At 38.6% G+C, this 21,747-nt stretch overlaps 1 protein-coding gene across 3 annotated transcripts; it reads left to right on the top strand.

Moving 5' to 3' along the window:
* Window positions 1-481: 481 nt before the first annotated feature.
* zfr (zinc finger RNA binding protein) lies at window positions 482-20,162 on the top strand. 3 transcript variants are annotated; one of them, XM_026342682.1, is made up of 20 exons: window positions 482-615; window positions 798-879; window positions 3,002-3,281; window positions 3,663-3,801; window positions 4,121-4,339; window positions 5,099-5,334; window positions 5,787-5,990; window positions 7,329-7,644; window positions 9,011-9,201; window positions 9,291-9,410; window positions 9,760-9,905; window positions 10,522-10,687; window positions 11,035-11,237; window positions 11,872-12,022; window positions 12,412-12,553; window positions 14,692-14,789; window positions 15,613-15,708; window positions 17,497-17,608; window positions 18,072-18,169; window positions 18,933-20,162. In XM_026342682.1, exons 1-20 carry the CDS (start codon window positions 579-581, stop codon window positions 19,113-19,115), a joined length of 3,219 nt encoding a protein of 1,072 aa, XP_026198467.1. In that variant the 5' UTR covers window positions 482-578; the 3' UTR covers window positions 19,116-20,162. The 3 variants fall into 3 exon arrangements, with proteins under 3 accessions (XP_026198467.1, XP_026198466.1, XP_026198468.1); XM_026342681.1 differs by having other exon boundaries at window positions 9,760-9,911; XM_026342683.1 differs by lacking the exons at window positions 14,692-14,789; window positions 17,497-17,608; window positions 18,072-18,169; window positions 18,933-20,162 and having other exon boundaries at window positions 9,760-9,911.
* Window positions 20,163-21,747: the final 1,585 nt, after the last annotated feature.

Below are 21,747 nucleotides of genomic sequence, written 5' to 3'. Positions count from 1 at the left end.
TGTCGAGGTGTCCCTGAACAAGACACTGGAACCACATTGTAGTGCCCTCATCTACTGCAGCTGTCCAAACGACAATTGCCCCAAGGGGATCAATAAAGTATATTATCATTTTTAATGTCTAGGGGCCCAGTAAGGCCAGGACCAACTACTGCCTGAAAGCAGTCTTCTTCCTCATCTCCTTCCCTAAAGCCACGTAGTAAGTAGCTGCACAGTGTTCAGGTGGTCATGCATGATGGATGAGGATGAGTTGGACTACAGAGTCAAGTAAAAGCAGCCAACGGCAGCTCAGCAAAGTGGGAACTCCATCAAGATCGTTTAACAGGTGAGGACCTCTTGAAGCTGGTGAATGTTCGAGCCAACTAAAATTACAATGAAGTTCGTCCAAATGTTTTATTGTTTTGAGTTCGCCCCATGTTTACATTTGCTACACGGACTGCGACGACAGACGTAAGAGACCGAACCGCGCCCTGCCTCCCCATCGCACTCTTCCGCGCAGGCGCCAGGACGGCCTTTCCGGGTACGACATGTAATATAAAGGCTGGTGAACTACTCGGCCGTCAGTAGAACATACAAAACCAATGATTCCTATATGCCCAGTAGTCTCCTTCACCTATGGTGAGTATTGTTTATAATGTGGCTATTCATTGACACTCAGAAAGCTAGGAAACGTTACAAACGGAAAATAATATTTAGAGCGTGACGTTGGTGAATAGTCCTTGGAACTCTGTCTTTAGCCTGCTGCTAGCGGTTAGCTTAGCGTTATCCTGGAGCCTAACTGTTATGTCTGTCCTCCGCAGTGCCCAGCCGGGTTGGTGAAGATGCCAAAATGGCTACCGGCAATTACTTTGGATTCACCCACGGTGCTGCCGCACAGTACAGGTAAGCAGACCGTAGATGCTCAATTCTTTGGCTGCATCGTGCCTCAGAAAGGTTTCTGTGCATCTGAATACAGCAATTGTATGTAGTCTGTGCGGGTACAGGCTGTTTGCGTCCCTCTGCTTCCATTGTTAAAGCTGGGGGAGGGGACGGTGATCCCTCTGCTGCTGCAGCAGTTGGGTTATGTTGTTAGGTGGGAGTTGAGACTGAAAATGGCACCACGCTAATAAACACAACAGGCTGCGTTGGTTCGACTTATTCGGTAGAAACCCCGGTGATGAAAGAGGAGGCATTGTGTGTCTTTAGTGTCATTGTAGGTCAGAACTTTGGCTTAGGACTCAGTGACTGTGTTCACAACATCCATCCATCCGAAGCTGCTGTCACACCAAAACCTGCTCGGCGAAAATGTTCTGTGTTGTTGGAGTGTGTTGCTTTATGCACCATGGGACAGTGAAATATGATCCTGAAAGTCTAGTTGGAAAAGGGGATTTATCTGCTCCAAGTTTTTTAGACACCAAAACGCAGCACAGACAGGATTATTTAATGTTACTATGGCCACGCAGCTAAAACTAAAGCTGTCAAATATCTTCACAAGTACAGTACAAAGTACATCCTCTAGAGCAGGCATGTGGGAGATTTCAATATTTTCTGGGAATTTGTTGATAATGATAAGTACATAGTATTTTGCTTCCTTGCGTGTCTCCTCGCAGGCTCATTACTACTCATTACTAAAGCATTCAGGTATAATGGTAATTGGTGACAGCTTTTGTTTTTACTCATCTCCAGCTTTTTCTGTTGGAACTTTATTCTTTTCTGAAATATTCTGCTGAAGTTTGTGTTTTTGTGCTGATGCCTCCAGGCTTGTCTTGGACAGCCAATTCTCAGAACTTTACATATTTGTAGTACATGCGGTGGTTTAGCTTGGGCATGGTTAAACCGTTTATTTGCTGTCTTCAGAGACACATCCATGTTCCCTTGTTCATTTGTGAGTGAGCATGATCTCTAGATGTTGAATTTGATGACATTCATTGCAAGGCTGGTGGTGTCTGTGATTTAAAAAAATAAGTCCTGGTGCTGTTTTAACATGTAACATTTTTTACTTCAGTAATGCATTTGTAGACAACTAAAGTAGCTTAACTTGTGGTGTGATGTGCTAGCATTGTAATAATGATAATAAATGATACTTTAGCAATTCCCTTGGGGAGGTACTTGTGGACATAAAGTTGCATTCATTGCAGTTCAGTGTCTTGAATAGGGAGACCAGGAGTTGTCATGTAAATGGGAAACCTGATTTCTGTAATTGAGGTAGGGGATAGACATTAGCTGTGTTCTTGTTTTTTTTTTTTTTTTTTAATAATGTAGATTTGTCCCAAAGAACACGGTTCTCTGCCAGGTTCCTAATGAACCTCTTACAAGAATGCATGTGTTATTAGACATCTCATAAGTCACTTTTCATTGTGTATTTCTTTTAGACAACTACTGATTAACTACAATGTGAGGAATCACAGTATTGTTAAATGCAATATATATATATATATATATATATATATATATATATACACAGTGCCTATAAAAAGTATTCACCCCCTTGGATGTTTCATCCTTTTATTGACATTATAAATCATTCATAGTCAATAAAAGTTGGTGACTTTGACAAAACAATTTTAGAAAAATACTTAATAATTAATGTCAAAGTGAAAACAGGTTTCTACAAAGTAATGTCAATTAAATAAAAATATGTAAGATGAAATCAGTGTTTGAATTAATATTCACCCCCTTTAAAATGACTGACCTAATCCAACAGATAAAGATCCAGATATTTGGTGCTAGTAGTCCCACAGTTAGTGAAATGAGGATCACCTGATCTGAGAATAATTTCTTAATAGAATGATGGTGACAAGATTTCGAGGCCAATCATTAGCCTGAGATTCCTACTCCTACTTGATTTATAGTTGTTTGCTACAGGGCTAGCAGTATGTTAAGAGTGGATGCCCATGCCTGCTGTTAGTAAAATTTTGTATTATGCCATTGTTGCCACACACAACACACACTGAAATAGAACAAATGCCCTTAGGTTGTGACTGACCAGCTAATCTTTGACATTTATTTTGTTTTGCCCAACCAGTCAGCAGCCAGCTGCTGGGTTAGCATACACACACCCTACCACAGTGGCCAGTTACACAGTTCATCAAGCGCCTGTGGCAGCACACACTGTGGCGGCAGCGTACGCTCCTACTGCAGCTACAGTTGCTGTTGCTAGGCCTGCGCCAGTTGCAGTGGCAGCTGCTACTGCTGCAGCTTATGGAGGATATCAGCCAACCCATGCTACCACTGACTATGGCTACCCTCAACGTCAGCCTGAAGTTCCTCCTCCTCCACCACCAGTCACCTCCCAGAACTACCAGGTACATTTTGTCACTCTAAGCTACAGCAGATGACAGAAAATGTAGTTTTGTTCAAGGTGTATTTGTGCTGTTCATTAACTGATATTAACACCCTAAACTTTATACATCCATCCTTGCTGATTAAAATGAGTAAATACATACATAGATAAATTACTTTATCTTCTCATTATGACAATCCAGTCTTAATTACATTGTAAAGCCAGACTCGAAACAACCTGTGAGGCAAGCAGTTTGTCCAATCCTCATATCTGTGTATTTTATAATGTAAAATTCTATCATCAGCTGAGTCATATGAAATGAGAGACTGTGAACACCTTTGAGATCGATCACAATATAACATCAAGTTACCTGACTGTCGATTTTAAATGTCTTCCTTTACAGGACTCCTACTCCTATGTTAGGTCCTCAGCTCCTGCTGTAGCTTATGACAGTAAGCAGTACTACCAGCAGCCCACTGCTACTGCAGCTGTTGCTGCTGCACAGCCACAACCCACCGTGGCAGATTCCTACTATCAGACAGGTACGCTAAATGCATACATCCATATTTTGTAGTGTGCAGGTGTTGAATGTATCCATGCAACACTTGCAGTGGATAGCATTAGGGTAAGTAGAAAGTAATATTTGATCAAATCAAGTGTCATCTTAAAGTACTCCCCTCGGTGACTTAAACTCCAGTGTGTTATACAAAAAAAGGGTTAGATTTCTGCCTATAAACCTGACGAGACTTGAGGCTCCCCGTGTGCCTAGTAGGAAACATTACTAAAGTTATTTAACTAGACATGATTCTGGAAATTGATGACAACTATTGAGAGGTTTAAATCCACTTTTGTGTTTTCCAGCCCCTAAACCAGGATATAGCCAGGGGGTAACATCCTACACTCAGAGCCAGCAGACTCGTCAGGTGACTGTGATAAAGCCAGCTGCTCCCAGTCCTGCCTCATCCACTTTCTCCATCTACCCAGTGACCTCTACTGTCCAGCCTGTGGCAGCTGCTGCCTCTGTGGTCCCATCTTACTCCCAAAGCCCAACATATAGCACAAATGCCGTCACCTACTCTGGTAAATTTTAATAGTTGGTGTGAGATTTTGTCTTTTATTTTAAGAAAAAAAATAATAATAATTGAAGCATTCCTGTCTTTCATTGAGGGGAAAAAAAGGGTAAGATCTGTGTCAAAAGTTTTTTTTTTTTTTGATTGTATTCTCCTTTGGTGAGGAATGTATATTGTCACCATATTTCTTTTGAGGTCACTTATACATGTCATATACCAATATCCAATTAATCTCATCTTATTTACAAGAGTGTGGGGTAAATTTCTCATTTTCTTTGTATAGTACTAGCCACAAACACTAAAATAAATTATTTAATTTAATTATTTATATATAATGTGAAAATAATTGATTGCATTGTCAAAATCAACTGACTTCAAGTGTAAATTCACTCGTTACATGGCTTACAATTTGTTGCCCATAAGTCACATTCATTAAAATTTAAGTAAGTCCTGCCGAATGTCTTATAAATCTAAATGTAACATTTACTGACTAATCTAAAACAAATTGCAGAAAGGCACAAAGATGAAAGCTGCAGTTCATTACAGATACACATAAGTATCATCAGTGCATTGTACTTTTGTCCCCTAGCACTCTTCTGTGGCTCACCTATACCTGATTTTTAATGTTCTTTGTTACCGTGTTTATGTGCTACATTAAGATGGTGAATGGGTTAACCTCTACATTTTTACCTTTTGCATTTTCATACACCCTTTCAACAGAATATAATGTTTGACTGTGGTATACTGTGGTCTTGGTGCCTCTTTTCAGGAACCTCATACTCGGGCTATGAAGCAGCAGTTTACTCTGCAGCCTCTAGCTACTACCAGCAGCAACAGCAGCAGAAGCAGGCAGTGGCAGCTGTAGCAGCAACTGCAGCATGGACAGGGAACACTTTTACCAAGAAACCACCCTTTCAGAGCAAGCAGCTTCGGCCTAAGCAGCCACCCAAACCTCCTCAGATCCACTATTGCGATGTCTGTAAGATCAGCTGTGCCGGCCCTCAGGTAAGTTCTAAAATGTAGTGAGCATTATACACACACAGTAAGCAGCAGTTTTCAAATAGTGAATTTAGATTTTGAACATGTTCATGCTGCATATTTTAGAGGTTCAGTATAAAATACATACAGCTTGACTGACTTGTAATCATTCTACATCAGTGGCATAAAAAAGCCTCTTTGTGCTCTGTTTCTCTCTCTCCTAACGTGTGGGCAGTGTATGACCTGTAAATGATTGACCTTTTAGATAGTTTTAAAGATTTGAAAAGTTATGTAACAGAGCCTTTTTTTTTCTTTTTTTCTGCAGATGAAACTCTTTGAATGTAGATAAACTGATGTTTTTAGATTTGTAGATTAAATATCACAAAGAAACAACCTCATTGAAGTCTTCACAAATATTAATTACAATAAATAGTAAAAGTAATTATTGTCCCTCTCCCTCCCACCATGGACTGCATAAGACTTACAAGGAGCACCTGGAAGGCCAGAAACACAAAAAGAAGGAAGCGGCACTGAAGGTTTCCCAGAATAGCAGCAGCAGTTCTAGTGGTGGAGGTGTGTTGGCACGCAATGCTCAGAACCAGCTCCGGTGTGAACTTTGTGATGTTTCCTGCACTGGAGCCGATGCTTATGCTGCCCATATCCGTGGAGCCAAGCACCAGAAGGTATGAGTAGGGGTTAAGCATTACATATTAACCTTGAATCAGTTATAACTTAACTTTTACATTTACTCATTCGGCAGATGGAAAAAAAAAAAAAAACTTAAAGTGCTCTAGGAAGAGCCGTTACTGCTTTATGAGTTGTAATTGCGAGATCTTTTTTTTGTTTGTTTGTTTGTTTGTTTGTTTTAAATATTAAAGTGTAGCAAAAGTTGTGGAAGAGTTCTGTTTTCAACAGCGTTTTCATGTTGTTCGCTAGCAGAGCTCAGTGGATGGATGGAATTGTAGACCTGGATGAGGATGATTGGTTCAGGAAAGCAGGTGCCATTGAGTTGACCACTTTGTAGGCAAGGGTCAGGGCTTTGAACATGATACAGGCAGCTACAGAAAGCCAGTGCAGATATCTAAAGAGTGGTCTAATATATGTAATTTTTGGCTGATCAGAAATTAGACATGTTGCTGCATTTCCGATCATCTTGAGGGATTTGATAATGCATGCTGGTAACCCCATCAGTAAAACATTGCAGTCGTCAAGATGAACTATGACCAGAGCCTGCACAATGAGTTTTGTTGCATAATCCAAAAGGTAGGATCTAGTCTTTCTGATGTTGAAAAGGGCAAATCTGCATGCCCTTGAGACAGAGGAGATGTGGTCGGTAAAGCTTAGTTGATTTGATCATCAATGATCACCTGCAGGTTTTTGGAAGACTTAGTGGGGACAGTCTCTGAAGACCCTGTGGTGATGCTGATGTTGCATTGTATTGAAGGTCTAGCTAGGAAAAAGAGAACAGGAACTTAAAGGTGGTGTAAGCCCCTGTTAGATGGTAGTAAGATAAAACACTGTTGCAGCTTCTGCTCTCTTTGAATTTTAGATGTGCTTTATCAGAGCTCTCTTGAATGGTCTGCAGTGCCAAGTTCAGAATTTAAGTTTGTTTTTGTTTTTTTGTTTTTTTTTGTTTTTGTTTTTTTTTTTTTTGTTCTTTTTGCTATGCAGTCAATATGGTGATTGCAAAACACAAGTCCCACAGCACCCATTTCCTAGAACACTTTGTCCATTGGGGGCTCAAGCACAGCTTACATATCATGAGATAAAGGCAACTTTTCACATTCACACTTAGAATTAAAGGTTAATAATTAACTGAGCATCTTCAGTCTTTAATATAACATTGAAGCATTTATAGAAAATCCACATATTTCACATATACAGACCATTTAGATGAGGGGAACTAATAAAACTGAAGGTCAAATCAAAAAATCTTTTAGTAAATCATTGAATCTGTGGATATAATCTGTGGAATTAAATGAAAATCTGCTAAAACGCTCGTTCTGCATTCACTTTTTCAGGTTGTGAAGCTCCATACCAAACTTGGTAAGCCCATTCCTTCAACTGAGCCCAGTATGGTCACTCAGACATCGTCCTCCACCACAGCTGCCCCCAGCAAGACCACGACCACACTAAGCAGCTCCAGCTCCACCAGCTCCCCATGTGTGGCTTCCTCCTCCTCTCCTGCCACCAGTTCCAGCCCCCCCTACCTAAAACCCGTCAACATAGTTGGCAGTACTGTGGCAGGCGTCAAGAACCCATTAACAACCGGCCTCTCTGTTGGGAGTTCAGCCTCAGCTGGGAAGAAAGTTAATGCCCCCAAGATCAATTTTGTTGGTTAGTAAGCACAGATTAAGTTGCCGCACTTCTTGAGGTGTTTCACTTGATCCTTTTTATGAAATTATATGTTTGGAACAACCATTTAGCAAAAGCATTATTCTACCACTTTTATTATTCAGAAACAACACCACCACTCATCAGAAACCAGTAGATATTAATAGGCCTGCTGCTAGTGTTCAAGAAAGATTTGTTGTTACAATTATTTTGTCAGAACACATTATACCTTCACTGTGCTTTCAAAATGAACATACATGCAAATCTGATAAATATTTGAGAAGAAGCCGGAGATGCAATCATTATTCTGATTGATTGATTGAACCTTTAAATATTTGTATACTGCGGTTCTGTACATCTAACTAGAATCTGGTCCTTTGGAATCATCTTTTTCAGTCCTGCAAAAGTTAGTACCTCTTTCTTATTATATGTGGCTGTGTGTGTTTAAAAAAAAGAAAAAAAAAAAAAAAAATTGACAGTCTCTCACATGTTTGTGGAAGATTTTTGGCCAATTCGTTCTTTATGACATTGCCTCAGTTCATTGAGGTTTTTGGGTTTACACTTATGTGGTCTCACCACATCATTTCAGTTGGGTTGTGGTCTGGACTTTGATTAGGTCATTCGCAAATCTTGATTATTTTATCTTTCAGGTGTTCTGGTGTAGATTTACTATTGTGCTTCAGTCAGTGTGCTTCATTGTCCTGTTGAATTACTCAATATCAACCAAGCTCTAGCTGTCTGACAGAAGTCTTCATATTTACCTGTAGAATACTTTGGTCTTGTGGTTTATTCAGAGGCAGTTTTGTGAACATGAGTCGCGCTTTTGTGTTATTTTCAGACAAAGGAGGCTTGCTCCTAGCAATGTTAGAAGGGTCTGTTGAAACAGCATGTTGTAACTCACCTTTTTTTATTTATTTCTTCCCTCTGACCATTGCTTAATCTGACCTTGGGTTAATGTGCTGATACGTCCACTCCACAATTGGCAAGTGTCTTTAAGGCTTTCCACTTAGAATATTCTTTTTTGTTCTCACTGTAGAATGTTACATTTTCAATTGTTTGGAGTTCCAGACTGATGTGCATCTACAATTGTTTCTCTAAGCCCAATACTTATGTCTGTCCCTGTTGCTATTGTGGTAAAACTCCTGAATGCTCCAGACCAGCTTTATAAAGTTCTGCACATCTGCTGATGATCAGTTTATCAAGGGCTGATGATCAGATGCAGCTCTCTGTAATTTACCCTTTTAATTCCTTTGGAAGCAGTAAGAGTGTACTTGGTAGTTCTCAAGTTTATTTAGGACTGTTTAGACCAATGTTTAATGATGGTACTCTAGGTGGTTAATGATTTAACACTGTAACCTATGAAATGCAGGTGGAAATAAATTGCAGACCACAGCAAAGATGGAAGAGGTCAGAGTTGAGGCCAAAGTGGAAACTAAGCCTCCAACACCCTCATCGGGTAGTCAGGATCCCAAGACTGAAGTTTCTGATTCTCTGTCCACATCAGCCCTGGCTGCGCTGCAGAATGATGTCCAGCCTGTCGGTCATGACTATGTTGAGGAAGTAAGTGCACAGTTTAGAGCAAACAGGCATATATAGAATAGTAATACTGTATGTATATATTAAATATAATATGCGGAACTAATTTCTAGGTTCGAAATGATGAAGGCAAAGTCATCCGCTTCCACTGCAAACTGTGTGAATGTAGTTTCAATGATCCAAATGCAAAGGAAATGCATTTAAAAGGGCGCAGGCATCGTCTTCAATACAAGGTTTGTAGCTGACATTTCTTGTACTACTCTATTTGAAAACACATTATTTTGTTGTCTCAGAGCAGGTATTTATTTTCAAGAAGAATTCTACTTTGTAGATTGTAAGTGTAAGAAGCGTCTCTCATAATGTTCAACCGAGGTAGGAGTCCCAGTCAGTTGTCGTTCTAAATTCCCAGACTGGACTTTGAGATGGTCTGGGATTATTATGGGTTAGGGTTAGGGTTAGGGTCAGTTAAAAACAAAAACAACCTTTGCTTCATACATAAATTTAAACTCATTAGAAATTAAAAGTTTTTTTTTTTTTAATTTACTTTCCATGTAGGTAATATTTTTAACGTTTGTTTTGTAGAAAAAGGTGAATCCAGATCTACAGGTAGAGGTAAAGCCCAGCATCCGAGCCAGAAAGATTCAGGAAGAGAAGATGAGAAAACAAATGCAGAAAGAGGAGTACTGGAGAAGAAGAGAGGAGGAGGAGCGCTGGAGAATGGAAATGCGGTATGGGTATGGACGTTTTTTACCAATGGTTTGAGGAGAAATGCAGATAATAAGCAATGTTGGATTCACACTTTAAGTATTGCCTCAGAAGCAGGTACACTTTGGTGGAACTATACAATGGCCATCAAACTCAAAGCTGAACTAAGTGTCTAGGTTTCTGAAAAGGTTAAGAACAATGGTTAGAGAATGTTGTGACTCGCACACCTATAGAGGAGAAACCAAGATCTGATGCACTTAAGAAACCAGATAAGATCCCTTTTCTCCTGTAGCACAGACTTATTTATCTGCTTTCTTAAGTGAATGGCAGTGAGAAGGTTTAATGCTGGATGCTCCACCAGCAAAGGCCAGTTCATGGTTAGTGATTGGCCCTACATGCATATGTGCTTCTATCAGGCCACATTTTATGACCAGTTAATCAAAACTGATTTTTGGATAATTCACCTTTTTGAATTAGTAGATCTGACATGACGTAGATTACTGAGTCTTTACAGATTGTACAACTTGGAGACTCATTGTCATGCAGTACTATTTTATTTTCTTCAATTCTTCAACAAACTGTCTCTTATGTACACTACACATGTAAATAAAATGTATGTGTTGTGGTTTATATTTTCAGGCGATATGAAGAAGACATGTACTGGAGACGCATGGAGGAGGAACAGCACCACTGGGATGAGCGACGTCGAATACCAGATGGGGGGTATCCACAGGGGCCTCCTGGCCCTCCGGGTCTACTTGGAATACGGCCTGGGATGCCTGGCCTGCAGCCCCAGGGTCCTGTGGTAGGGCTACAGTTATGTCTGTGTAGTATCTTTTTTAATATTGAGTATCTGCTGAGACAGGAATCTAATACTGTATGTTAATGGTGATTGGCCTCCAAACCTCACATCAGTCATATTATTAAATTACCTCCCACTAATATTTAATTCTATATACTTTATACATACACGGGTAGGTCAAGATTACTTTTAATATTAAGAATAACTTTAAATTGGGTTTAAACTAGTTTTAAAATACAGCAACTCTTTGAGTGTTAATGATATAAATCTCTTTGACAAATATTCCAAGTTTATAATTCAGCAGAAATGACTAATTTAAAAAACATTTTTGTACCTTTTGTGTGTTCCAGCCTCCACGTCGCCCTGATTCTTCAGACGATCGCTATGTCATGACCAAGCATGCAGCCATCTACCCCTCAGAAGATGAGCTCCAGTCTATCCAGAAGATTGTATCCATCACTGAACGTGCACTCAAACTGGTCTCGGACATAATTACAGATCAAGACAAATCCAAGGAAGAGGACAAAGAAAAGAAAGAACCCACTAAAGACAGGTGTGTTGTCTGGGCTGTTAACACATTGGAGACCTTTGTTGCATATTGTATGCTTTCTCTATCCTCCCACATTTGCTGTCCAGCTTGGTTTGTTGTTCGCACAAAAAATACAACAGACCTTTTTTTATATTTAAAAAAAAAAAAAAATCTCACTTAATATAAATTGAGTAACAAACCTTTGTCTTGTCTTTTCCAATACACTTTCACAGTCTTATCTAGCAGGCTGTTGTTCCATCATCAATCATGTCTCTGGAGATGCTTCCTCATAACTCTGGCTGTTTACTGTATGTTGACATGCTGCTCAAAGAATTTGCGACTTATCATATTTACTGTATGTTGCTGAAAATGGTAATTTCTTGAGAAGAGGAAATCCTTTTCAAGTCATAAATAAGCTTTGTTGGGAAGTGGAACTCATAGAACCATCAAAAAGTCTGACGGCAGCAGCAGCACATAGCTGTGAACATTCATAAGGTCATTGGCTGCCCCCTAACCACCCATTTACCCCACTCACGTCACCTTTCTTTCAAAGAGGATGTGCCAGTATTTTTCTATAAGGCTGTAGTCCCATGTAATTTACTTACTTAAAATTCTAACATTTATCTTTCTTCTTCCCATCTTGCTTGTAACTGTGTAGGGCCCTGAAGGGTGTGATGAGAGTTGGAGTCCTGGCCAAAGGCTTGCTTCTTCGTGGGGACAAAAATGTCAACCTAGTCCTGCTCTGCTCTGAGAAGCCCACCAAGAACCTCCTCACCCGCATTGTGGAGCATCTTCCCAAACAGCTAACAGTACTGTCTTTACCAGTATTGCACCAAAATTAATTTCTTTAGTGGCCTTTTTAATAAGGCACCTGCCTCATGTTTCAATTTCTTATTAGTTTAGAAATACTTAAAATGTTTACATTGTAATTGGGGACAATTGCTGGAGCTGCTAATGAGCTTGCAGTAAGTAAATCTTAACCCTTAAACAAAGGGTTCATATTTTAGTGTGCATTGGAATGTTACCTGTGTGGAGATGCCTATATTTCCATAATATATGATGGCTGTAATGTCAGACTGTGTAATCGTTGCACCGAGGGGTTCGGTTAAGAGTGAACTAGCCAACTAGTTGTGTTCATAATGGGTTTAAACCAAATGTAATAATGTCAGTGTGTTTGCATCTACACCATTTCTTTCAGATGGTAACACCAGAAAAATACGAGGTCAAAGGATCTATCCAGGAAGCAGCAATCATTCTAACGTCCTGTACCGAACCAAAGATGCAAGTGACAATCACACTGACTTCACCTGTCATCAGAGAGGAAAATGGCCGGGATGGAGGTTGGGAAACCCACCACAGCTTTTCCCATTGTACCTCTTTTCTTGTCTTTCTATCTCTATATGAAATCAATTTCAATATGTTGGTTGACACCTTGAAGAGCACTCTCCTGCTGGCACTCTACAGATTGTTTTGTTGGGCTTTAGATCATATTCTAACAACTTGCACCTCATGCATTTGGATATCGGAAATGAAATGACGATTGTAGTGCAAGCTCATCGTATTGATAACTTCAGTTGTGGTCTCTTTCTCTTAGGCTTTATATTCTATTATGTGCAAAAATGTCTTTGTCTAAACAACTAAAACCACTATATTTCTTTTGCCTTTTTCGTTTAATATTAGATTTAGATTTTATTGATCTTAAGTGGAAGCCCACGAGAGACCCCCAACTTGGTTATTTTTCTCAGTTAATACTCCAGTGACGTGAGATATAACAGGAAAAATTTGTAAAAGAGGCAAGTGCCAGCAGTATTGCTCTAATGCTTTTTGCTCTGTAACTCTTACCTCTCAAATGCTATCTTTATCCTTTAAACAAAGCATGATCAGTGTTTGCATTGTGTTAAGTCTAGTTATTCCCAGGTGAGATTCTATTTTGTTTCCTGTGTTCCAGGAGTTTCCATTTTAATGTTAGCTACAATCAATGGGAGATGTGCATTACAGTATTGTTTGTCCAAATTTTCTTGATGAGATAAAAAAAAAAAGCAATTTCTGCAGAAGATCAACAAATGGACAACAGGAGGCGCTGCTGTTCCTCAAGATTCATTTCAAATGAAATGTACAAACATGTTTGAGTTTTGCAACCCTTTCTCAAATCAAGATTTGGCCTAAGTTAGAGGAAATTGGATGTTATTTTCCCACAGGAAACAAATCTTCCTTTGTGTACTGGTGAACAGTTCACCATGCTGAGGTCCCCTGTTCTGAAGTGCTCCCCTGAGTTGATTGACATCTTCCCTCTCACACACACACACACACACACACACACACACACACACACACACACACACACACACACACACACACACACACACACACAGGAGTCAAAATTGGCTTCAATATAATATTGTTTTTAGAAACATTCAGCTAATTTTATTTATTTATTTATTTTCATTTTCACTGACAAAAAAGATCAGGACAAATTATTTGAAGATGGATCATTTTCTTTCTGAATTGACAGTGGAAATGTGAAGATTAAAAACTGAGCCATATATGGTTTTGAAATCTATTTAAAATTATTCTTAGGGGAGTATTGTTAAAAGTTGAGGGTAAGACAGAGGAATCTTTGGTTGGACCTGAGTATAGCCTTTGGTATACAATGATGTTGTTGGGGTCTTATTCCAACCTACTGATAAGTGCATGCAGTGATATCCTAACGCCTTTGTTTGCTGGTAGTTCTCATGTTTGTTTTTATTATTATTATTATTTTATTATTTTGTTGTTTTTTTTCTCTTCCTCAGCATCCATTGCTTCCCCCTTTTTATATTTGTAGTAATATTTAAAAGTCCAGCACAAAGACCTTTTTAAACAATTCAGCAATTTGTCTCCCGTCAGAGGTTTAGTAAGGCCCAACAGCTTCGGAAGGATTTTTGACCAAGGTTTTCTCACATCCCAAAAACTTTGCCACACCTACTCTTGCCATGCCATATTTTTATCAGGTCACAATCTACTAGCATTTGCCCTATGTTTCTCTGTTCATACCATCCATCATTACTCATGAAATCCCTTTTCTGTCCCAAATTGACAGTTCCTGTTGTAGTTAAGCAGGTGGTAATCAACTAAAAAACACAATTACCTGATAAAATGGTATTGGCTTCATAACATGTGGGAACCTAAACCCACGTGAAGTAGCTAGATGCATGCTTCCCAAATACAGTCATCAATTTGTCTTCAATGTTGAGTCAGTAAATTTATACCACTTTAGAGAATATTATGGCTTAACATACTGTAGGAAATCCGTATCTGTCCACTTACTCTGGCAGTGCGATAAAGTTAGGTTTGTGTAGTCAGTTTTTTAATTCCAATCAAGTTTGTTATGGAAAAAACTGTAGTATGTGTGGCAATGTGTTTGTTCTCTGCCAGCTTCGCTGACCTGGTCAAACACCCATTCCTCATCACCATTTTGACACTTGAAATCCATTTTTAGATGTAACCTCGGGTATGGTGAAAGACCCAGCGGACGTCTTGGACAGGCAAAAATGCCTTGACGCTCTGGCTGCTCTGCGCCACGCTAAGTGGTTCCAGGTTCGGAACATCATTTTTCTTTCTTATTGTAGCCTTATGAGATGCCTTTGATTTGTTTATCAATTTATTTGTGTTTTACTCATTTGGTTTACTTATTCTAAATAATGGGGGGGAAACAATAATATTTGAATCCAAAAAATAAATATATATATATATTCAAGGATGCCACTTATTAGAACTAGGATCTGTTTAATGTCCATCATATGTATTGATTCTAAATCTGAAGCTCACATATGTTTAACACATACTCTGGCATCCTTGTATTTCCATTTCAATTTTTCAGCTATTGCATTGTAGTTACATGTGATTCCATAAGGCTGCACAATAACTTGCACAAAGTTGTGTGCATTTGTATTGTTTTATTCTATATGTTTTTGTAGAATGGGGATTGAGAGGAAAAAGGAATATCTGAGTAGTTTCCTGTGATTCTGCTACCTGAGCAGAAGCACAGACAAAGTAAAGCAGATTTCCTTGGCTCTTTCAGTCCCTATACTCTCCTCTCAGGTGGACTCTTGTACTTTTAAGTACCTGTTTGTGAGAAACCTTGATAAACTTGGGGTCAGGGTTTAGAAGATGGCAAGAAAGGTTCTCCTTTCTTGTGCATCTTGCAAACTTTGAACTCCCTTACTAACTATGAGGTACAAGACTACTGGGAATGGCAGCTGATTGCAGACTTAAATGGCTCATATGCACTTCAAACCATACTCAAGCTTCCATTATGCACAGTAGTGTTTGGACCTCGATGACGGAACTGATTTTCTTGTTTGGGCCATCTGTTTTCACTCTTGATCACTCCATCAAACTAACTTTATTGCATTAAAAGGCTAGGGCCAATGGACTTCAGTCTTGTGTCATCATCATCAGAATCCTGCGAGACCTCTGTCAGCGAGTCCCCACATGGTCACCTTTCCCAGGATGGGTAAGTGTGTAATTGAAACACACCAGTTAAACATTGAAAAACCTCTCTGAATGGTGTGAAATCTTTGGTTATTAAATTGTATATGATAGTCCCTTCTGTAACCTTTGACAGAAGCTTTTTAAATGCATTAGAACATATGCAAATGTGTCTACAAGCTGGTACCAGTGTCTAAGCTGTTGTTCTTATTGACCCTGATCTACTCAGATCACGGTTTCACAACTCCTGCAACACGTTTAAAACATGAATTGAGTAATGTATACATTTCTGTGTATCAATTCTAGGTCTTTTGTTTTTTTTTTGGTCATATGCCCATTTTAGGGCTTAAACCAGTAGTCCCCAAAACATGATTTTTTTTTATGCTGAAAAACCTAATTCATATTGTGCAGCTGCTTTTGTGATGTTTCTGAACCATGACTGACGTTTTGGGAAAAACATGGATGCACTACAAGTTACAAGGGCACACCAGCAGCACCATGGAGATTCAGTGGTAGCAGCAGACAAAGCTAAGCTGCACTAAGTTAGTATGGTATTAGATAAACTTTAACATCATCCAATCTACTGCTGCCATTAAAATTGTTTTAATACTTTCCCACAATGTCTCTACGATATCTTGCCCTGCTTGTGCAGTTGGCACAATAACTTCTCCTGCTTCGGAGTCTGAGAGAAGCTACCACATAAGCTGTGTAGCATTACTGTGCAGCTAATGTGGCTACATTTAACAAGCTAACCCAGTTTACAAAGAAGACAAAACACTTTGTAACACGTACAGCTTTAACCTTTAACTGACACCCAGGCTTAGGTCACAGACAGTTAAAATCAGTTTAAAAATTAAGCTTCAGTCTTTTTTGTTTGATTTAGTTTTTTTGGGTAAAGAAGGGAATGCACTTCTAACATACTTGTGTGTGTACCTCAATCATATGTGACCCAACATTGGATTTTGCATAATATGGGAGGTATAATTAAGAATGAGTTATTTGCATTTCAACAGCCAAGGAACATTCTCGGGCAAGAATAAGTGGCTCCAGTGTGGCATCAACAGTTTGACTAAAGAATTGTTTTAAAGATAAAAACATCCTATGTTCAGCAAATCAAAATGTTTTCTTAAATAATTAAATATCTTATCAAATATACTGATCACAACAAGCTGCACAGATGTATTGGATCAGGCCTATTTGGGTGCAAGTATAGGTTTACAAAGTCAGTTCTAACACTTATAGGTATACAGTGCCTATAGAAAGTTTTCACCCCTTTGGATGTTTCATCCTTTCATTGAAATATAAATCAATCATGGTAAATAAGAGACTTTGACAAAGAAATGGCAGAAACATACCTCATTAATGTCAAAGTGAAAACAGGTTTCTATAAAGTAATGTCAATAAATACAAATATACAAGGTGAAATCAGTGTTTGCATTAATATTCACCTCCTTAAAATAACTGACCATTTTGATTGTTAATGTTAGCCTTAGTTAGCTTTAGCTAGCTCGTTAGCATGAACTATGTGTCATGACAATACAGTTCTGGCTAGAGTGATTATGTTCCTTGGCTGATCCAATATTCCATTGAATACTGGAGGAAATTTTATGTGCTGTCTGACTCGAACTCTTTACCTTCCTAGACCACTTTGTCTCAGTGAGATGAGGGTACAGCTGTGTATGGTGTTACATAGTATTCTTGTAGGAATATTGCAGTCCACCTTTTAAAGAGTTGTGGTTTAGTGTTAAATACAAGCAGAGGTTGTGTGCATTTTCCATGCATCTAAGCTATGTGCACTTTTCACTCTGTCAAGGCCATGGAGCTGCTAGTTGAGAAGGCAATCAGTAGCGCGTCTGCCCCCCTCAGCCCAGGTGATGCACTGAGACGTGTCTTTGAATGTATTTCTTCTGGAATTTTGCTACCTGGTAAGTTACTGTTTCATTCTCAAGCTCTCTTACTTTAGAGAAAACTAATGTAGCTTCATTTGTAGACAGGAGGAAAAACTCTTAAATGAAGTTCCATAAATTGAACTGTTGAAACATATTTCAGTGCTTATGTACACTTTTTTTTCTGCGTCTAAGATACCTTAGGATACCTTTAGGTATCCGACCTTAAGATACATATTGTTATGAACCAATTTACAAGCATCAGCGAGCATTGTACAAACATGTTCCAACTAGTCTAATATGTGGCTCTTGACAATATCAGGCAACACAGTTTGATTATTGATCAAAAGGTGTGTGTTAGAGTTGTATCTATCTATATCTACATTAATTCTCTTAGACCTCTGGTGTACTGATCCAGTTGATCTGAAATATGAAAACATGATAAAAAATTAAACTATGTCACCTAATGACGTGTATATTTATTTATTTTTTGTAATAACAGGTGGGCCAGGATTGATAGACCCTTGTGAGAAGAAGCCTATAGATACACTAACACCTATGGGAGAGCAACAGAGAGAGGATATTACCTCAAGTGCCCAGGTACAAACTACAAATGAACATATACATAAAGTGAAGCCGTTGAGACATGAAGAAATAATTTGTTGAAACGTTCTGTTGTCTGGGGTTGTTGGGATGTGCGGCTGTCTTTTTGGGGTATGTTGCTTCTTTAAGATTTGTGATTTATGCGATTTAGTTTAATCTCTTTATTTATATAGATGAGACATAAGACCTTTTTATACAAAAACCCCACTTTATTGGTGTTAATGTAGCCCTTCTTTAAGCCACTTACATATTTACGCAAAACAAGAATGTTGGATATACTGTACATCGCTTTCAAAACACTGAGTTGTGTGATCACTCAAATAATGCTGAATGTAATGTAGACAACACAAAGTACAAACCAAAGTGTGGCTGCTGACGAAAGATTTTCATTTCCATGCTTTCAGCCAAATCTGCATGAGTCCAAATAATGTTGTTCCTGCTGTTGCACAGTGTGGGCGGGAATCTCTCAAAAATAAATAAAATGTCATTGAAACTTCTCTTTCCCCAACAATCAATGGTAATGTTTTACACAGACAGTGCTGCAGATGCCTCTGATACTTCCTCTTGAGGCTATTTAAAGGAACGACAATAACCCCCCACACCATTATGGTGCCTTTTCGATAGAATGGCAAAGCAGCGTATTGGTGCAGTAAACCCACCTTGAATGTATGGTGTAAAAGGGGCTTCACTCAGCTGAAAACTTTGCTTGGCTAATGAAGTTTTGAAACACATTTACATTGCTCTGTCTGCATTTTCCTAGTTTGCTCTGAGGCTGCTGGCATTTCGTCAGATCCATAAAGTTTTGGGAATGGACCCTCTGCCGCAAATGAACGCTCGCTTCAACGTCCGCAACAGCCGCAAACGTCGTCGAGACAACAGTGACGGGACAGACAGCTTTGAGGGCGAAGGCAAAAAAGACAAGAAAGATTATGACAGTTTCTAAACTAGTTTAAACCATTATTAATTTAAAGGAATCTACATACAGAAATGTACTAACATGTTGTATGCGCTTTTTCCTGTGTACTTCTTTTTTTTCTTTTTTTTCTTTTGAAATTAAAGACATACCAGTGTAACTGCAGCCTCATTCTGTGTTACACAAACAAATGTCAATTTGTGGACTGTTTTAGTTGTAGCTTTCAGACCTCTCTGTGCTAAGCTGTTTTACCTGGTGTGCTTCTTCAATAGAAGTGTTAACGAAAGTGGCTATTTAAGCTTCTGCTGCTGCTCCCATCTCACCTGTTTGTTTGATCTGAAGCTGGAGATCATGGCATCAAAAACTGAACATTCAAGAGGAAATGCAAGAATAAAAGTCAATGCCTTCATTCATTTGTATAGTTGCATTCAAGTGTGGATTGTTGTTATTGTGAAGTATTAATTTGGCCAACTGAATTTTCAAATTTTCATTTTGAATGCGAATTACTGTGCTTAATGCAAGTGATGTTTGATGCTGTGGTCTTGTTATGTCTCAATGCTAGGCTACATCTAAGATTAAGACCTACAGGGCATTGCACAAAGACTCAGAAGAACTTTAATTGTTAATAGATTTTTGTTAGTAGTGAAGTTGTCAGCCCTAATGTAGTTTTGTCTCTTCATTTTCATATATATAAAAGTATTTGTATATACTTTAAATGGGTATTAGCATTTTGGTTTGTGGTAAACATGACCAGGTTTACGTTACATACAGTTTTAACTTTTAAATTTATTTTCCTGGTTAAAAAAAGAGGTTAATTGGATCACTTGCCTTTTAACTTGGTTAGGTGCTAAATTAAATACTGGAAATACTAAAAATGACTGGGGATGGTAGGGATAGGAATGTAAGTACCTTTCAGCTTTGGTCCTGTTGTGAATGGTTGCCATGCTCTATATTCTGCTTTACTGTTCCACTAGCAGAATAAAAACATTTCCAGATAAAAGAATTGTCTTTTGTCATTTTCTTAGGGAAAGCAAATCCTCTTTGTTACCTAATATTAAAACTTTTATCATGTTTCCAACATGTTTCATATTTGTCATATTTTAACCATTAAATATTTAAAAGGACATTTAAAAATTGACAATTTGACCTCAGCTCAAACTATAGACATTTGATTTGTAACATTGTTGGATTGTGCATGTGGTTTTGAAATTGTCTATTTATGGTGTTCTCAGACCAATGACAATATAACATGATACAAGTTTCCTATTCACATAACTATTCAGACAACTTGCTATAGGTGCAAATTGTGATCAGCTGCATCCTGTCTCCTCAATTGTCTTCAATATACACACGTGGACAAAATTGTTGGTACCCCTCTGGCAAAGAAAGAAAACCCACAAAGGTCACAAAATAACTTTAAACTCAGAGTCAGACATTGCTTTTGAGTTGTGGTTCAACAGAAGGTTTTAAGAAAACAAACTGGCCTGGACAAAAATGATGGTACGCCTAGAAAAGATGTTAAATAATTTGACCATAGGGACATGATAACTAATGTGTGTCCTGTAATTAGCTTCACAGGTGTCTTCAAACTTTTAAGCAGTCAGTCTGTCTATTTAAAGGGTGAAAAGTGGTCACTGTGCTGTTCATGTACCACACTCAACATGAACCACAGAAAGCTAAGGACAGAGTTGTCTCAGGAGAAAAGAAATAAAAATGATTGACAAACATGTTAAAGAAAAAGGCTGTAGACCATCTCCAAGCAGCTTGATGTTCTGACTACAGTTGCACATATTACTCAGAAGTTTAAGGTCCATGGGACTGTAGCCAACTTCCCAGGTCGTGACCATAAGAGGAAAATTGATGACAAATGGCAACTAAAGAACCCAAAACAACTTCCATAGAGATTAGATGTGAAATGCAAGGTCAAGGTACATCAGAATCGGATCACACTACAAGTCACTGTTTAAGCCAAAGAAGACTTAATAGAAGAGGACCGAGGAGGAATCCACTGATGAAAGCAAATCGTAAAGAAAAACAGAAAACACATATTGACCAACCACAAAGCTTTTTAGAAAATGTCTTTTGTTTACTGTCACATCAGCTCTATGTTCACAGACACAAAAACGAAGCATACAAAGAAAAGTACACTCCACCTACTGTTAAACAGAGGAGGCTCTGTTATGTTCTGGGGCTGCTTTGCTCTATCTTGCACAGGGATTCTGAAATCTGTGCAGGGTACAATGAAATCTCAAGGCTTTTAAGGCCTTCTGGAGCAAAACGTGCTGCCCAGTGTCAGAAAGCTTGGTCTTTGTCACAGGTCATAGTCCTCCAACAGGATAATAACCCATCACAGCTAAAAACACCCAAGAATGGCTAAGAACAAATCACATTGAACATCTTTTTTTTTTATTATTATTATTCTGTTAAGCCACAACTCCAAAGCAATGTCTGATTTTCATGAGTTAATTTTTTGTAAATTTTTATTTATTATTACTTTTGACAGTTTCAAGTTATTTCAGTGACCTTTGAGGGTTTTTCTTTCTTTAACTAAAGGGTACCAACAATTTTGTCCACGTGTCAAACTGTAAATTTATGTATCAGGGACATCCTCATTGCATTCTCTCAAAAGATTTTTGAGGTCTTGTTTATTTGTGACTTCTTG

Source organism: Anabas testudineus, chromosome 9 (genome assembly GCF_900324465.2).
Source record: "Anabas testudineus chromosome 9, fAnaTes1.2, whole genome shotgun sequence".
Taxonomy (NCBI): Eukaryota; Metazoa; Chordata; class Actinopteri; order Anabantiformes; family Anabantidae; genus Anabas; species Anabas testudineus.
This window is presented reverse-complemented; position numbering and strand designations above follow the sequence as displayed.

Excerpts from the sequence above, each read along its gene's own strand:
- zfr (XM_026342681.1), top strand. The coding sequence starts at position 579 with ATGATTCCTATATGCCCAGTAGTCTCCTTCACCTATG. Across the intron at positions 3,282-3,662 it reads TCACCTCCCAGAACTACCAG|GACTCCTACTCCTATGTTAG; the intron begins GTACATTTTGTC and ends CTTCCTTTACAG. Across the intron at positions 14,790-15,612 it reads GCCACGCTAAGTGGTTCCAG|GCTAGGGCCAATGGACTTCA; the intron begins GTTCGGAACATC and ends TTGCATTAAAAG.